The sequence below is a fragment of the Aquarana catesbeiana genome, linkage group LG02 (assembly GCF_042186555.1).
Source record: "Aquarana catesbeiana isolate 2022-GZ linkage group LG02, ASM4218655v1, whole genome shotgun sequence".
In the NCBI taxonomy this organism is placed as follows: domain Eukaryota; kingdom Metazoa; phylum Chordata; class Amphibia; order Anura; family Ranidae; genus Aquarana; species Aquarana catesbeiana.
The window spans coordinates 554,006,984-554,020,588 of NC_133325.1; the positions used below are offsets into that span (position 1 = coordinate 554,006,984).

At 42.8% G+C, this 13,605-nt stretch overlaps 1 protein-coding gene across 2 annotated transcripts in view; it reads left to right on the forward strand.

The window, feature by feature from the left end:
- The window catches only part of LOC141128596 (bromodomain and PHD finger-containing protein 3-like), a 100,812-nt gene that overhangs the window by 36,446 nt on the left and 50,761 nt on the right, over positions 1 to 13,605 (forward strand). For both annotated transcript variants that reach the window (XM_073615969.1, XM_073615970.1), the window contains exons 3-4: positions 3,525 to 3,681; positions 10,636 to 10,767. In XM_073615969.1, the coding sequence (XP_073472070.1) occupies positions 3,525 to 3,681; positions 10,636 to 10,767 (289 nt within the window). The remainder of the gene's footprint in view (positions 1 to 3,524; positions 3,682 to 10,635; positions 10,768 to 13,605) is intronic.

Consider the following 13,605-nt stretch of genomic DNA (forward strand, 5'->3'; position numbering starts at 1 on the left):
GTGGTTAGAAGAGTGGGTGATGTGTGACATAAGCTTCTAATGTTGTGCATAAAATGCCAGGACAGTTCAACCCCCCCCCATGACCCCTTTTTGAAAAGTAGACACCCCAAGCTATTTGCTGATAGGCATGTTGAGCCCATAGAATATTTTATATTTTGCCACAAGTTTCGGGAAAATGACAAACACTTTTTTTTTTTTTTTTTCTTGCACAAAGTTTTTGAGGTTTTGTGCTATGTGGACATTTCAGGGCCTCCGTAACTGTGATAGGTAGTGAGGAGAAAAATCACAATGTTATGCCTTTAAAAAGACTGAAGGCGGTGATTGGTTTTTGGGGTCCCGTACGCGGCTAGGCTTTCAAAAAGTCTTACACATGTATTTTGGGATGTAATTCCACATATAACCATGGCATGTGTGAGCAATCTATCATTTAGTGACAACTTTGTGTATTTTTTTTTTTTTTGTCATTTTTCAATCACTTGTGGCAAAATATAAAATATTCAATGGGCTCAACATGCCTCTCAGCAAATTCCTTGGGTTGTCTACTTTCCAAAATGGGGTCATTTATAGGGGGGAGGGGGGCTTCTACTGCCCTGCCATTTTAGCACCTCAAGAAATGAGATAGGAAGTCATAAACTAAAAGCTGCGTAAATTCCAGAAAATGTACCCTAGTTTGTAGACGCTATAAACAAAAAGTAGAAAAATATCATTTTTTTCTGTTTAATAATTAAAATCGCAGAGGCAATCAAATACCTTCAAAAGAAAGCTCTATTTGTGGGGCAAAAATTACTCAAATTTCATTTTGGGTACAGCATTGCATGACCGCATAATTACCAGTTAAAGCAGCGTAGTGCCAAATTGTAAAAAGTGCTCTGGTCATTGAGCAGCCAAATCTTCCGGGGCTGAAGTGGTTAAAGCTGAACTTTACCCATAACAATTCGATAAAAAATGTTATTTAGTAAAGAACATACATTACACATTGATAATTATGCTACCAAAATCTGTGTGTGCTGTAAATTGCCTCCAGTATTGCTCCTGTTTCTTCTTGGCCAGAGGCTGAAGCTCAGAGCCCCTGAGCAGCAGTAAGGCTGAATTCACACTGCCGTGCGGAGTGGCTCACGGCAGAGGTCCAGTGCATCCCTCTTTGCCGTTTCAGGTCCGATTTCGGTCCAAATTTGGCTGAATTTGGACCTGGAACGGACCAGAAGGCACACAGTACTCCGTCGCCGTCCTGGAGATGTGTGAACCGGCTCCATTGAGAGTGGGTCACAGTCTCCTGACATGCAAATTGGATGCGGGAAATCTGCATCCAATTCGCAATAGTGTGAACCCAGCCTAAATCTTCAGGCTCTTTGCAAATCGTCCTCTACATTTTTGGCACATTGCTGAAAAATATAGAAAAACTGAGCATGTGCAAAGCAGAACAAGACAGTGCATTACTGGATTTTAAACAGTAAAGGCACTTGTGTTTAATGTTTTTACACAGCTACACCTGCAAAAGGGGCCAGCCTGAAATGATCTAACAGAACTTAATTTTCTGACTAAAGTTACACTTTAAGACCTGCCTGCCTGCATATAAAGTCTTCTCCTAATATTTCCTTTTAGTAAATCTAAATCTCATTGCACAGATATTGTTTAATCTGATTGTAGGAGGTGTGTGGCCAATTTTAGGCTCCATGCACACTGAAGCTCATAAACGTCTGTTTTTTGGGAGTTTGGGCTTTTTTTTTTTTTTTTAACCGTCCATAAACTCCCCTCTATGTTATCCCATGTGTCCATGCACACATGGATGTTTTTGAGACAAGAAAAGGGAAATTTGGGACTATAAATGAAGTGGTTGACTCGTGTAGATGAAATATGGTCAAATTTTATTGTTGGAGTATATAGCAGTAATATAATTCATATAAAAGAGTCCATGGATAAATGTTACCATATTCGTACATATGCATAACAGTAGTACCATCATGTTCGTACACATGGACATTTTTGGACATATTTCAGCAGTGGAGTTTATGGGCTGTTTTCTAAATGCCATAAAATCGCATTCAGGAGTTGTTTTTCTGCCCACAAAAAACGGCAAATGCTCATAAACATCAATAACCGCTCGAAAACGTGGCTCATCAGTTTTTTTGATCCATAAAATAAATAAAATAAACGCTAACGCGGAAAAACATTAAAAACGCTAATAAACGCTATTGCAAAAATTTTGAAAGACTCGCTGCAAAGCTACTGGCGTTTTTATAACGTTATTTTAATGCCCAGTGTGCAGGGAGCCTTAGAGTTTGTGTGTATTGCTGTCAGAGAAGCCAGTCAAGTGCAGTTAGCTCTTTGGTTCTTTCAGAGAAAATGGCTTGTGACTGAGATAAATTAATTGTTTCAGATATCTTCTAACTTCTCTTTGTGTGCATTTACTTTAACTTGTATAGTGAAAACATGCAGTTCAGATGAGCTGTGCAAAGTAAGCACAGGTAAACACTTTATAAGATTTAATGGGATCCTTTACAGCGAAAAATAAGAATGTTTTTATTTACGACCCCCTTCTGAAATTACTGTTTGTCTGATTGTCTGTCTATTCTACATTACTGGCCTGGAACAATTTTGCAGCTTGTAAGAACGGAGCAATTATCGGATTCTTGATTTTGTATATTTGTTCTGGGTCAACGAATCAGAAAATGTTAAAGCCTTTGGATCAGCATAGAAGCAACTAGTATTTTCAAGAAGAACTCGGCAATGGCAGTTTGTGTATTTTCTCTGTACAGGTTTAATTTAAAATGATTGTAAACCTTTTTTTTTTTTTTTTGTTAAAAACATGTCACACTTCGCAGCTTCTCCTCTTCTTCTGTGGTCCCCTGCTGGTGTTTCTGACTCCACCTCTTCAGTAAGTTCCATTTATATGAATCTGCTTCCTATGTGGGCACTCAAGCATGCTTGATCCCAAGCCCTACCCCCCACTCCCTCATCGCAAAATTTACAGCAGTAGGAGCCAATGGCTCCCACTGCTATTAGTCTACCCTGTGAGGAGGGAGAGAGAGCTCCTGCTCTCGGGAACAGCGTTGGATCGAGATCTAGCTTAGGTAAGTCTAAAGGTGGCACAAAAGGTTTTTTTACCTTCATGCAGAGAAAGCATTAAAGTGTTACTAAACTCACAACAGTAAAATCTGCGTGTGTATGCCCGCACCGGCACTATTCAGAAAATGCTTTGAATTTCTTGAATGAATGCAAAATGTTCTCTTCCAAACGCTGAGAGGTCAAATCTTGTGCAGAGTGCACATAGTTCACCCTGGTTTTAATGGGTCTCTATGTTGGAACCTGTTGTCTACTCTTGTTGATGCCTTTCAAAGACTGAAATGCCTTGGCTGTTCATACACGTATCCAGCAAACAGCTGAAGGTCAGAATGGACTTGTGTTAAACATGCCTGTGTTAAAATTCTGTAAAGCTGAGATGTGGTCAGTGGATTTTGTGACATGAGCATCCCTAGCGTTGATGAAAATAAGCACTTACAGTACAATGTCTGTTACCCTTTCAGGTTAATTAAGATCTCTAGTGGAGTTTGTTTGCAAAAAAAGACCCAATTCATGCGTCATCTACACAGTTACTGGTTACTCAAACGTCAGTCTAGGAATGGTGTTCCTCTTATTCGAAGACTTCATTCTCATGTACAGTCTCAAAGAAGTGCAGACCAGGTGAGAATGGAAAGAAATTTAATAAAGGTCTAGAGTTATTTGTAATAATCTGTGTAAAATAGAGATATGATTTCATCCAGATATCAAAAAGTTAGTTATTGGTAGTTTTCTTGCCAAGTAGCTGTAAAGCAAAGGGACTGTCCATAAGGAGATGGCCTTCTGCATGTGGGAAATTATGATGGCTTTTTACTATTGGATCTGATTAAATGTCTTGCAAAGTGATGATTCATTAAATAATATTCATTTATATAGCCTACTAAAATATTGACAGTCATTATAATTGGTTGTCCTATTTCTGTCAGGTAAATATGACCAACATAAAAAAACATAACTATTGTCAAAGCAAGCAAAAACTCAAAAAATACATATTTTTAAATATATTGCAAGAGTTTGGTTAAAGGAATTTTCTTAATAAAAAAAAAAAAAAAAATCATACATCTAGGGTACAATACAGTAGTTCTTAGAAAAAAAAATATGACTTGAAAGAGTTACAATTGAACTCCAGGGAGATAAAGTAAAACAATTTAATGTAGTTGTGCAAATTTATTTTTATGTGCCAGAAGCATAGGTACTGTACATTAGGCATTGGTATAAGCAGCACTTTCCTCTAAATGACCCCATATACTACAATACTTTTGAAGACACTGGGTCACTTACCAGAAGTTGCTAAAAGAGAAGTAGGGCCAAAGCTTTGTTTGGCTATACTTATTTGTAGGTAACAGGAGAACAATTACTTTTGTCCAACTGGAGCCTAGAGTCAGCCTGCCACCAGCTTATGAGGCAGCGCCACTCCAGGATCGGGGAGGATCACAACAAACAATATTGTCAGGATCTACCCTGCTGCCTGATTGACAGCTGGCTCCGCCTTTCAGAGATAGCAGAAGCCATTCACTCCTGCCCCTTCCCCAGCCTGGTGCTCCACTGAGCGCTGGAGGATCAGAATGGAGAGCTTTGTGGCTCAGTGCTAACTGGCTAAGCATTAACGTCACCAGCCTCAGACTCACAGGTGAGCTCCCAGATACATACAGTGAGGACGGAAAGTATTCACACCCCCTTAAATTTTTCACTCTTTGTTATATTGCAGCCATTTGCTAAAATCATTTAAGTTCATTTTTTTTCCTCATTTATGTACACACAGCACCCCATATTGACAGAAAAACACAGAATTGTTGACATTTTTGCAGATTTATTAAAAAATAAAAACTGAAATATCACATGGTCCTAAGTATTCAGACCCTTTGCTCAGTATTTAGTAGAAGCACCCTTTTGATCTAATACAGCCATGAGTCTTTTTGGGAAAGATGCAACATGTTTTTCACACCTGAATTTGGGGATCCTCTGCCATTCCTCTTTGCAGATCCTCTCCAGTTCGGTCAGGTTGGATGGTAAACGTTGGTGGACTGCCATTTTTAGGTCTCTCCAGAGATGCTCAGTTGGGCTCTGGCTGGGCCATTCAAGAACAGTCACAGAGTTGTTGTGAAGCCACTCCTTCATTATTTTAGCTGTTTGCTTAGGGTCATTGTCTTGGTGGAAGGTAAACCTTCGGCCCAGTCTGAGGTCCTGAGCACTCTGGAGAAGGTTTTCGTCCAGGATATCCCTGTGCTTGGCTGTATTCATCTTTCCCTCGATTGCAACCAGTCGTCCTGTCCCTGCAGCTGAAAAACACCCCCACAGCATGATGCTGCCACCACCATGCTTCACTGTTGGGATTGTATTGGACAGGTGATGAGCAGTGCCTGGTTTTCTCCACACATACCACTTAGAATTAAAGCCAAAAAGTTCTAACTTGGTCTCATCAGACCAAAAAATCTTATTTCTCACCATCTTGGAGTCCTTCAGGTGTTTTTTTAGCAAACTCCATGCGGGCTTTCATCTTGCACTGAGGAGAGGCTTCCGTTGGGCCACTCTGCCATAAAGCCCCGACTGGTGGAGGGCTACAGTGATGGTTGACTTTCTACAACTTCCTCCCATCTGCATCTCTGGAGCTCAGCCACAGTGATCTTTGGGTTCTTCTTTACCTCTCACCAAGGCTCTTCTCCCCCGATAGCTCAGTTGGGCCGGACGGCCAGCTCTAGGAAGGGTTCTGGTAGTCCCAAACGTCTTCCATTAAGAGCCCTTTCACACCAAGCCGCCCATAGCGTCGGTGGTAAAACGCCGCTATTTTTAGCAGCGTTTTACCGTCGGATTAGCGGCGCATTTCGGCCGCTAGCGGGGCGCTTTTACCCCCGCTAGCGGCCGAGAAAGGGTTAAAACCGCCCGCAATGTGCAGTTTTCTCGGCGGTATCCCAGCGCTGCCCCATTGATTTTAATGAGGAGCAGCGGTGGAGGAGCAGTAAACACACCGCTCCAAAGAAGCTGCTGACAGGACTTTTCCTGACGTTCTGCCAGCGCAGCGCTCCGGTGGGAAAGCCCTCGGGCTTTCACACTGAAGACAATGCTGCAGCTGTTTTGAGGGCGGATTGCAGGTGCTATTTTTAACACTATAGCGCCTGCAAAACGCCCTCGGTGTGAAAGGGGTCTTAAGGATTATGAAGGCTCTTAGGTACCTTAAGTGCAGCAGAAATTTTTTTGTAACCTTGGCCAGATCTGTGCCTTTCCACAATTCTGTCTCTGAGCTCTTCAGGCAGTTCCTTTGACCTCATGATTCTCATTTGCTCTGACATGCACTGTGAGCTGTAAGGTCTTATATACAGTAGACAGGTGTGTGACTTTCCTAATCAAATCCAATCAGTATAATCAAACACAGCTGGACTCAGATGAAGGTGTAGAACCATCTCAAGGATGATCAGAAGAAATGGACAGCATCTGAGTTAAATATATGAGTGTCACAGCAAAGGGTCTGAATACTTAGGACCATGTGATATTTCAGTTTTTCTTTTTTAATAAATCTGGAAAAATGTCAACAATTCTGTGTTTTTCTGTCAATATGTGGTGCGGTGTGTACATTAATGAGGAATAAAAATGAACTTAAATGATTTTAGCAAATGGCTGCAATATAACAAAGAGTGAAAAATGTAAGTGGGTCTGAATACTTTCTATCCCCACTGTATGTGATGAATGAGAAAGCATTGAAATAGTGCAGTTTATTTTTATTAAAATCCACAAAACCTAATAAAACAATAAAACAATGCTCTTACAAACGAAACCACCTGAGATTCAACAAACGCGGTGAAATGCGTTGGATGGAGTTTTGGTCTGTAAGACGTGTTTTTTTTGTTAACTTTTATTAAGAATACATAAAGCTTAATTAACTTTTGGAGTGTCCTTTGTGCCTTTCCATGTAACCCAAATGTAGCTGGGAGCTCACCTGTGAGTCTTAAGCTGGCTACACATTATAACATTTTTTTTTGTTCAATATCCTTTAGATATACCTTCAACTATGTAGTGCAAGTGCCGACCTGATTGCATACAATTTGAAAGTGTTTAGGTTTGACCTCATATGGTTTTGGTAAATCTAAAGGAAAATTGTATGTGTAGCCAGCTTTAGACAGATTTCAAAGGCTGTCTGAAAATGAGTACAGGCTGCATCATGGTTTGGATGACAGTTTTCCACCAACAAAGCAAATTTCAACCAGGTTATCAGGAACCAATCTGCTTCTAACTTCAGCTTGTTCAATTAAAGTGGATATAATCCCAATTCATGAAATTTTGAGCTGAGCACATATATTTGCAGTGTTTTCTTATCTCTCATCAAAGCATGTCCCATGGCTTTTTCCTGCTCCATTCTTCTGTTATCAGCCTGATAACTCCTGACAAGTTTTCCATCACATATGATAAAAGCAGCTGGAGTTTTGTGTTGGGAAGGATGCTATAAATTAGCACTGAGCTGAACAACTCAAGGAACAGAACTGAAAGCCTCTACCTATGAGGAGGGGGGGGGGGTGCCTTTTCTCCAATCAGCTGTCTTGGCTGTATGCCCAGGCTTCACCGCAGTGCTAACCAGAAGAGAAAATCTAACATGATGTGCACTTTCTAAATAGTATATAAAGCTGAAGACGGCAGATAATACTGTACATGTGAAACTTATGTAGGGAGATTTGTTTCATCTCCGTGTATCATCTGAGGCACTTCACTGGATATATGTGAGGGTTTACACCCTCTTTAAGCTTTGACAAAAAAAAATGGAAGCTGATTGATTTCTATGCAGAGCTGCACCAGATTTTGCACTGTCCAGTTTTAGTAAATCAACCTCAGTGCATTACTAGCTTAAGGACAGTGACAATCAGGGGTCTAAACTGTGAAAGAGCACCACAGGGATGTGATTATCAAAATCTCTGTGAAGTCGCTGATATCCTGGGTAGTACAGATCTCGGTGACCATCCACCATCAGTGTAGAATGACCTACGTTTTTTTTTTTTATGTGAGGTCAACACCCTCTAGTAAAGCTGGCCATAGATGGATCGCTTTTGTTTTGTTGCGGTTTGTTTTTGATCAGCTGGCCGGCTGATCAAAAAAAAAATGCAACCATTTCTCCTATCCAGTCCCTGCTGAATTGGCCGAAGTTCAATCCATCTATGGTCAGCCTAAGTAATCCAGTGTGTTTTGGTGAAGGAGAATGTAGGGTTATCTAATCCAGGGGACAGTGCTACATTTTGGAACTCAAACTTTGCAAATTAAACAAGCAGCTGCCATTAAAAAGCAAATATACAGTGTGGCATATAATAATAAACGCACAAGTACATAAATAGGACTTTGTATCAACCTCTGTCTTGCACAGTGTCACTAGAACAGGGAGAGGGAGGGACAGCATTAGAGGCCAATAAGTCTCTACTTCATGTTGAAACTGGCAGCGAATCCTTGCTGCTTCACAGCTGGATTCCCATTGCGCATGCACGAGGGGCACTGCGTTTTGTGAATGGTCTTGCAGTCTACTGGGGCCTGTGATATGTCCCAGAAGGAAGGCTGCAGGTTAAAGAGGGGGCCAAACTCCTGAACTGTCAAAACCAGGTACCCACTCCCTCCGTTCATCTTTTATAGCATTACAAAGCACAAAAACAAAAATGCACATTAACAGTTTTTATGTTGTGGCTGCATTTGTTTTCTGTTTACAGATTTTTATTTTATTTTCACCTGGTAAATATTAGAATAACACACTTCTTGTACCCCTGTGGCTACGCTCACTCAGTCCTCTATTTTTATGGAGAAAGCCATGGTTGCCACCCAGGTTCAGCTTCAAACATTTCTGCCTTTCTTCCACTTAATTACAGGAGAATAGGGAGATTTAGTTGCTTACATAGGGAAAATAAGATTGGTTTATGATTCAAGTTAATGCTGGAAGTGACAGGGACACAAACTCTGGCAAGATCAACAAGTATTTTCTGTTTTTGATAAATATGTTCTTAGCCTTAAGAAATTGAACTAAGGCAGCCACTGCATCTTAAGCTTGGTACACACTAATTTTTTCTTTTCATTCAACCCAGCCGGCTGAAGGAAAAAAACTAAAGAACTCAGGAGGAGCCGCTGTACAATTTGATGTTAGTACAGCAATCTCCCCCCGCTGAGCTTTGGGGTTCTGACAGGGGGATGTTCATCGCCAGAACTCATTGGTCAGCGCTCTCAGCTATTGGCTGAGAGCACTGATCAGGTGTCGATCAGCAGACCTTTTTCGGTCATGCCTCTTCGACAGAAGCTGGACCGCCTGCCATACACACGGGCTGAATGTCAGCCTGTTTATATTGAACCAAACGATGCCGTCCGATATTCAGCCTGTGTGTATGGTCCTTAAGGAATGGTAAACAGAGTATTGGTAACTGTAAGCGCAAACACACAAGTCCATATATAACAGGAGATATAAAGGGCTGAGCAACTTAGTCCATAGGGGACAGGCTGGAAGTTCAAGGGTTAAGTGGTAACCGGTAATGTAATGGTTAAAGTAGGCTGGTAGGCTAGGCGGCTGCTGTCCTCAGAGAGCTGGCTCTGTGATGGATGAGAGAGGGGTAGGGAAGGAAGGGCCACCTGAGTGTAGTATTAACAAATGATGTTTAATGACACCAGGTAAAAACACACTTGCAGGATAAAAACATATAAAAGGCTCATCTGTATAGGTATGTGGTCCTCGGTGTTCCCTCTGATCTTGTGGTGGTGACGCTGCAGGGATGCTGGGCTGCAGAAGGTGGATTACCAGCCGGGAGCTCCTTCTGTGGCCATCAGGAAGAGACTAGGGGCCGGCGTGGAGCGCACGTGGAGCGTGCATGATGTCACAGGTCGTCCGTCTGCTTCTGGGTTCGGTATCCAGGGGAGGGATCGTCCAGGGAGGAGGGCTAGCAGGGAGGTTGAGAGAAGGCTACGCGCTTGGAGCCACTGCTCCTTCTATAGGCCTCTTGAAGGAGCAGTGGCTCCGAGCGCGTAGCCTTCTCTCAACCTCCCTGCTAGCCCTCCTCCCTGGACGATCCCTCCCCTGGATACCGAACCCAGAAGCAGACGGATGACCTGTGACGTCATGCACGCTCCACGCTGGCCCCTAGTCTCTTCCTGATGGCCACAGAAGGAGCTCTAAGCTGGTAATCCACCTTCTGCAGCCCAGCATCCCTGCAGCGTCACCACCACAGGATCAGAGGGAACACCGAGGACCACATACCTATACAGATGAGCCTTTTATATGTTTTTATCCTGTAAGTGTGCTTTTACCTGGTGTCATTAAACATCATTTGTTAATACTACACTCAGGTGGCGCTTCCTTCTCTACCCCTCTCTTAAGGAATGGTAAACTGCAATATATTACATTGTTGTTCTTGGATTATCCTTTAGGTTATCTGCTAGTTATCCTTTAAAGTGACAGTATCAAAGGGAAGTAGCGTATATCTGGTTTCCTCCATATATAGCTTTGTGGACCTTTTTTTTTTTTTTTTATATTGCACAGCTTGCGTGTTTTTGTTTTTCCCTTTCACAAATTTTGGGAGGCTGTGTGAGCATTATAATGAAATAATTTTACTCCTATGGCCTATTGATCTGTAGAAGGAAAGAAATGGACAGACATCATCTGTTAAGGAGGCACTGAAATACTGGCAGAAATTACGACATGATCTTGAGAGAGCCAGACTGCTGACTGAACTTATTCGAAAGAGGGAGAAACTAAAGAGAGAACAGGTAAGTGATCCTGCTGTCTGAATTTATCATGAAAATGCTTAGAGATATGCTGCTTTGTTTACAGAGATAACAGTGTGTACACATTTCATGGTAGAATAACTGTTTCAACAAATCGCAACAAAATTGGGGATGGGCTGGATACATGATCCATGATGGCTGGACGCTACCGAGTGGTACTTGCGTGTAGGGCCAATAGGGTTTTGCGCACTACAGTGTTCAGCCACCGCATAGTTCGATGGGACAGAGTATAACATATTTGGTGAATGATGTAACATTGTCTGTTTAATTATATGCTCTCTCTTTTTCAATATAGTGCTTTTATTCTCACAATCCTTTGTTGTTCTTGGTTACCTGTATTGAAAGATATCTGAGTAGGAATATCAGTTTGGGTAGTGTGATGATCCGGGTGATTATGTTCAAGTGGCGCATGCAGTTTTTCAGAAACATGCCACTCCAGACTGCGTTTTTAGGGCATGGCAGCCCACTTTTATTTAAAGTTAACGAAAAAGTTCAAACAAACAGTAATCTTCCCTCACTGTTTAAACACAAACTATAGCCTCCTGGCTTACTCACTGTCCGCTTCGTGCTGTTTTGGTCGCGGGCCACATCTGCCTGCTTCAGACGTGCACACACAGGCTACCACCTGCAGCCTTATGCCCTGTACGCACGGTCGGACATTGATTGGATATTCCGACAACAAAATCCATGGATTTTTTCCGACGGATGTTGGCTCAAACTTGTTTTGCATACACACGGTCGCACAAAGTTGTCGGACAATCTGATCGTTCTGAACGCAGTGACATAAAACGCGTACTTCGGGACTATAAACGGGGCAGTAGCCAATAGCTTTCGTCTCTTATTCTGAGCATGCGTGGCACTTTGTGCATCGGAATTGTCCACACACGGTCGGAATTTACGCAAACGGATTTCGTTGTCGGAAAATTTTATAGCCTGCTCTGAAACTTTGTGTGTCGGAAATTCCGATTGAAAAAGTCCGATGGAGCCCACACACAGTCGGAATTTCCGACAACAAGCTCCAATCGCACATATTCCGTCGGAAAGTCCGACCGTGTGTACAGGGCATTAGACTCCGAGACCTCCTGTCTCTTTCTCCTGGAGCCATCTCTTACTGGGAACCTCCCATCCTCCCAGGTCAGACTTCCTGTCTGCCGGGCGGAGCTTTCTCCAAGTCTGAGCACTGACCTCTATTCCTGGGATGCTTATGAACCCATCCCACAGGTGTGCAATTGGTATTCCTGACAAAATCAGGCATATACTGCTCATATTCACCTGTGACACGGGGTCGCATCTCCACAGTAGTATCACCACTTTTACAATGGCTAAACGTCCAGTTTAGGAAATGTTATTTGGACCATTTTAATGTTAATGTTGATTGAGTTAAAACTGGCAAAGAAATCCTAGTACCTTTCCAAATGCGTCCCTGCAAGTTTGAATGCTGTCCGTGTTTTGTTCCTATGTTATCAGCCTTTGTAGTTGCTGTCTGTTTCCAAGTATACCAAGCACTTCATGGTGTCACTCACCCCCTTTCTCCTATCATCTGCTTTGAACTGTGCTGTGATAAGAGGGAGCAAGGCACAAAACCCAAAAATTAGGGACAGATTTACAGACTGGCCCTAATCTCTATTTACCTATGCTGAGTCTTGTGGCTAAATGCCTGGAAAACTGAAGTTGCCTGTAACAGATATAAGTTACATATAATAAGTTACATAATGGGTGAGGTTGAAAAAAGACACAAGTCCAACCCATGTGTGTGATTGTGTGTCAGTATTACATTGTATATCCCTGTATGTTCAGGTGCTTCTCTAATAGTTTCTTGAAACTATCAATGCCCCCAGTTTTTTCTTTCTCGAACATCACGGGACACAGAGCCACAGTAATTATTGATGGGTTATATAGGGTATCACTGGTGATTGGACACTGGCACACCCTATCAGAAAGTTCAACCCCCTATATAATCCCTCCCCTTGCAGGGATACCTCAGTTTTAAGCCAGTGTCTTAGGTGATGGACGTGTAAAGATGTCCTGTGCTGAGCTTCAAAGGGAATATCCCATATCCTATACTGGGGCAAGCCAGGCGAACCGGATCCATTCAAAGTGTCCTTTCGTGGCCGAATTGGATGGTACCCGGGCCTCGTGTACGAAGAAACAAGGTTTTACCTGTAACGCTTCTCTTTTTAGAGAGCTGGACCCCGCATATTAGAAAATGGCTTTTCTAGCCTAATTTCTAGCCGGGTGCTTTACAGGCCCAGAACTGTGGATCTCCCTATTCTTAGGGGGCCCCAGTCTCTGACGGTTTTTTCAAACGGAGCCCACCATGAGAGGTGAAGATTGGGTCTGTATAACAGAACCCTGTGGCTGGATAAGGTAAGAGGAGATTCCACAGAATTTTTTAATTCTAGTAGGTTTTCTCCTTTAAGGTAAATGCATGCTATGCCTATTGTGACCACCGGGGGGCTGCCAAGAGCACATACCTTCATGTGCTGATGTCGGTCTCAGTGTTCTCACGCTGCACAGCATCTCCGGCCGGCTCCAGGTAGGATGGGATGGGGGGATTTCTCCTGCAAATGTTCCCCCCAGGCTAGGGGGAGGCCATAGGTGTCTGAAAAGCGGTTGTACACCGCTCGAGCACCGCCGCCGCTATTGCCGCCATTACAGGTTAGGCCCCATCACTACCGGCCTCTCTTCTTCCTCCCCCAGCCTTCTTCCATATTACTTCCAGAGGGTCAGCCAGCACGGGAAGCGCTCGTTTTTTCAAAATTCGAGGGGGGGGGGCGGGGCGGGGCGTCAGCACAGTTGCTTAGACGCCCACTCAGGCCA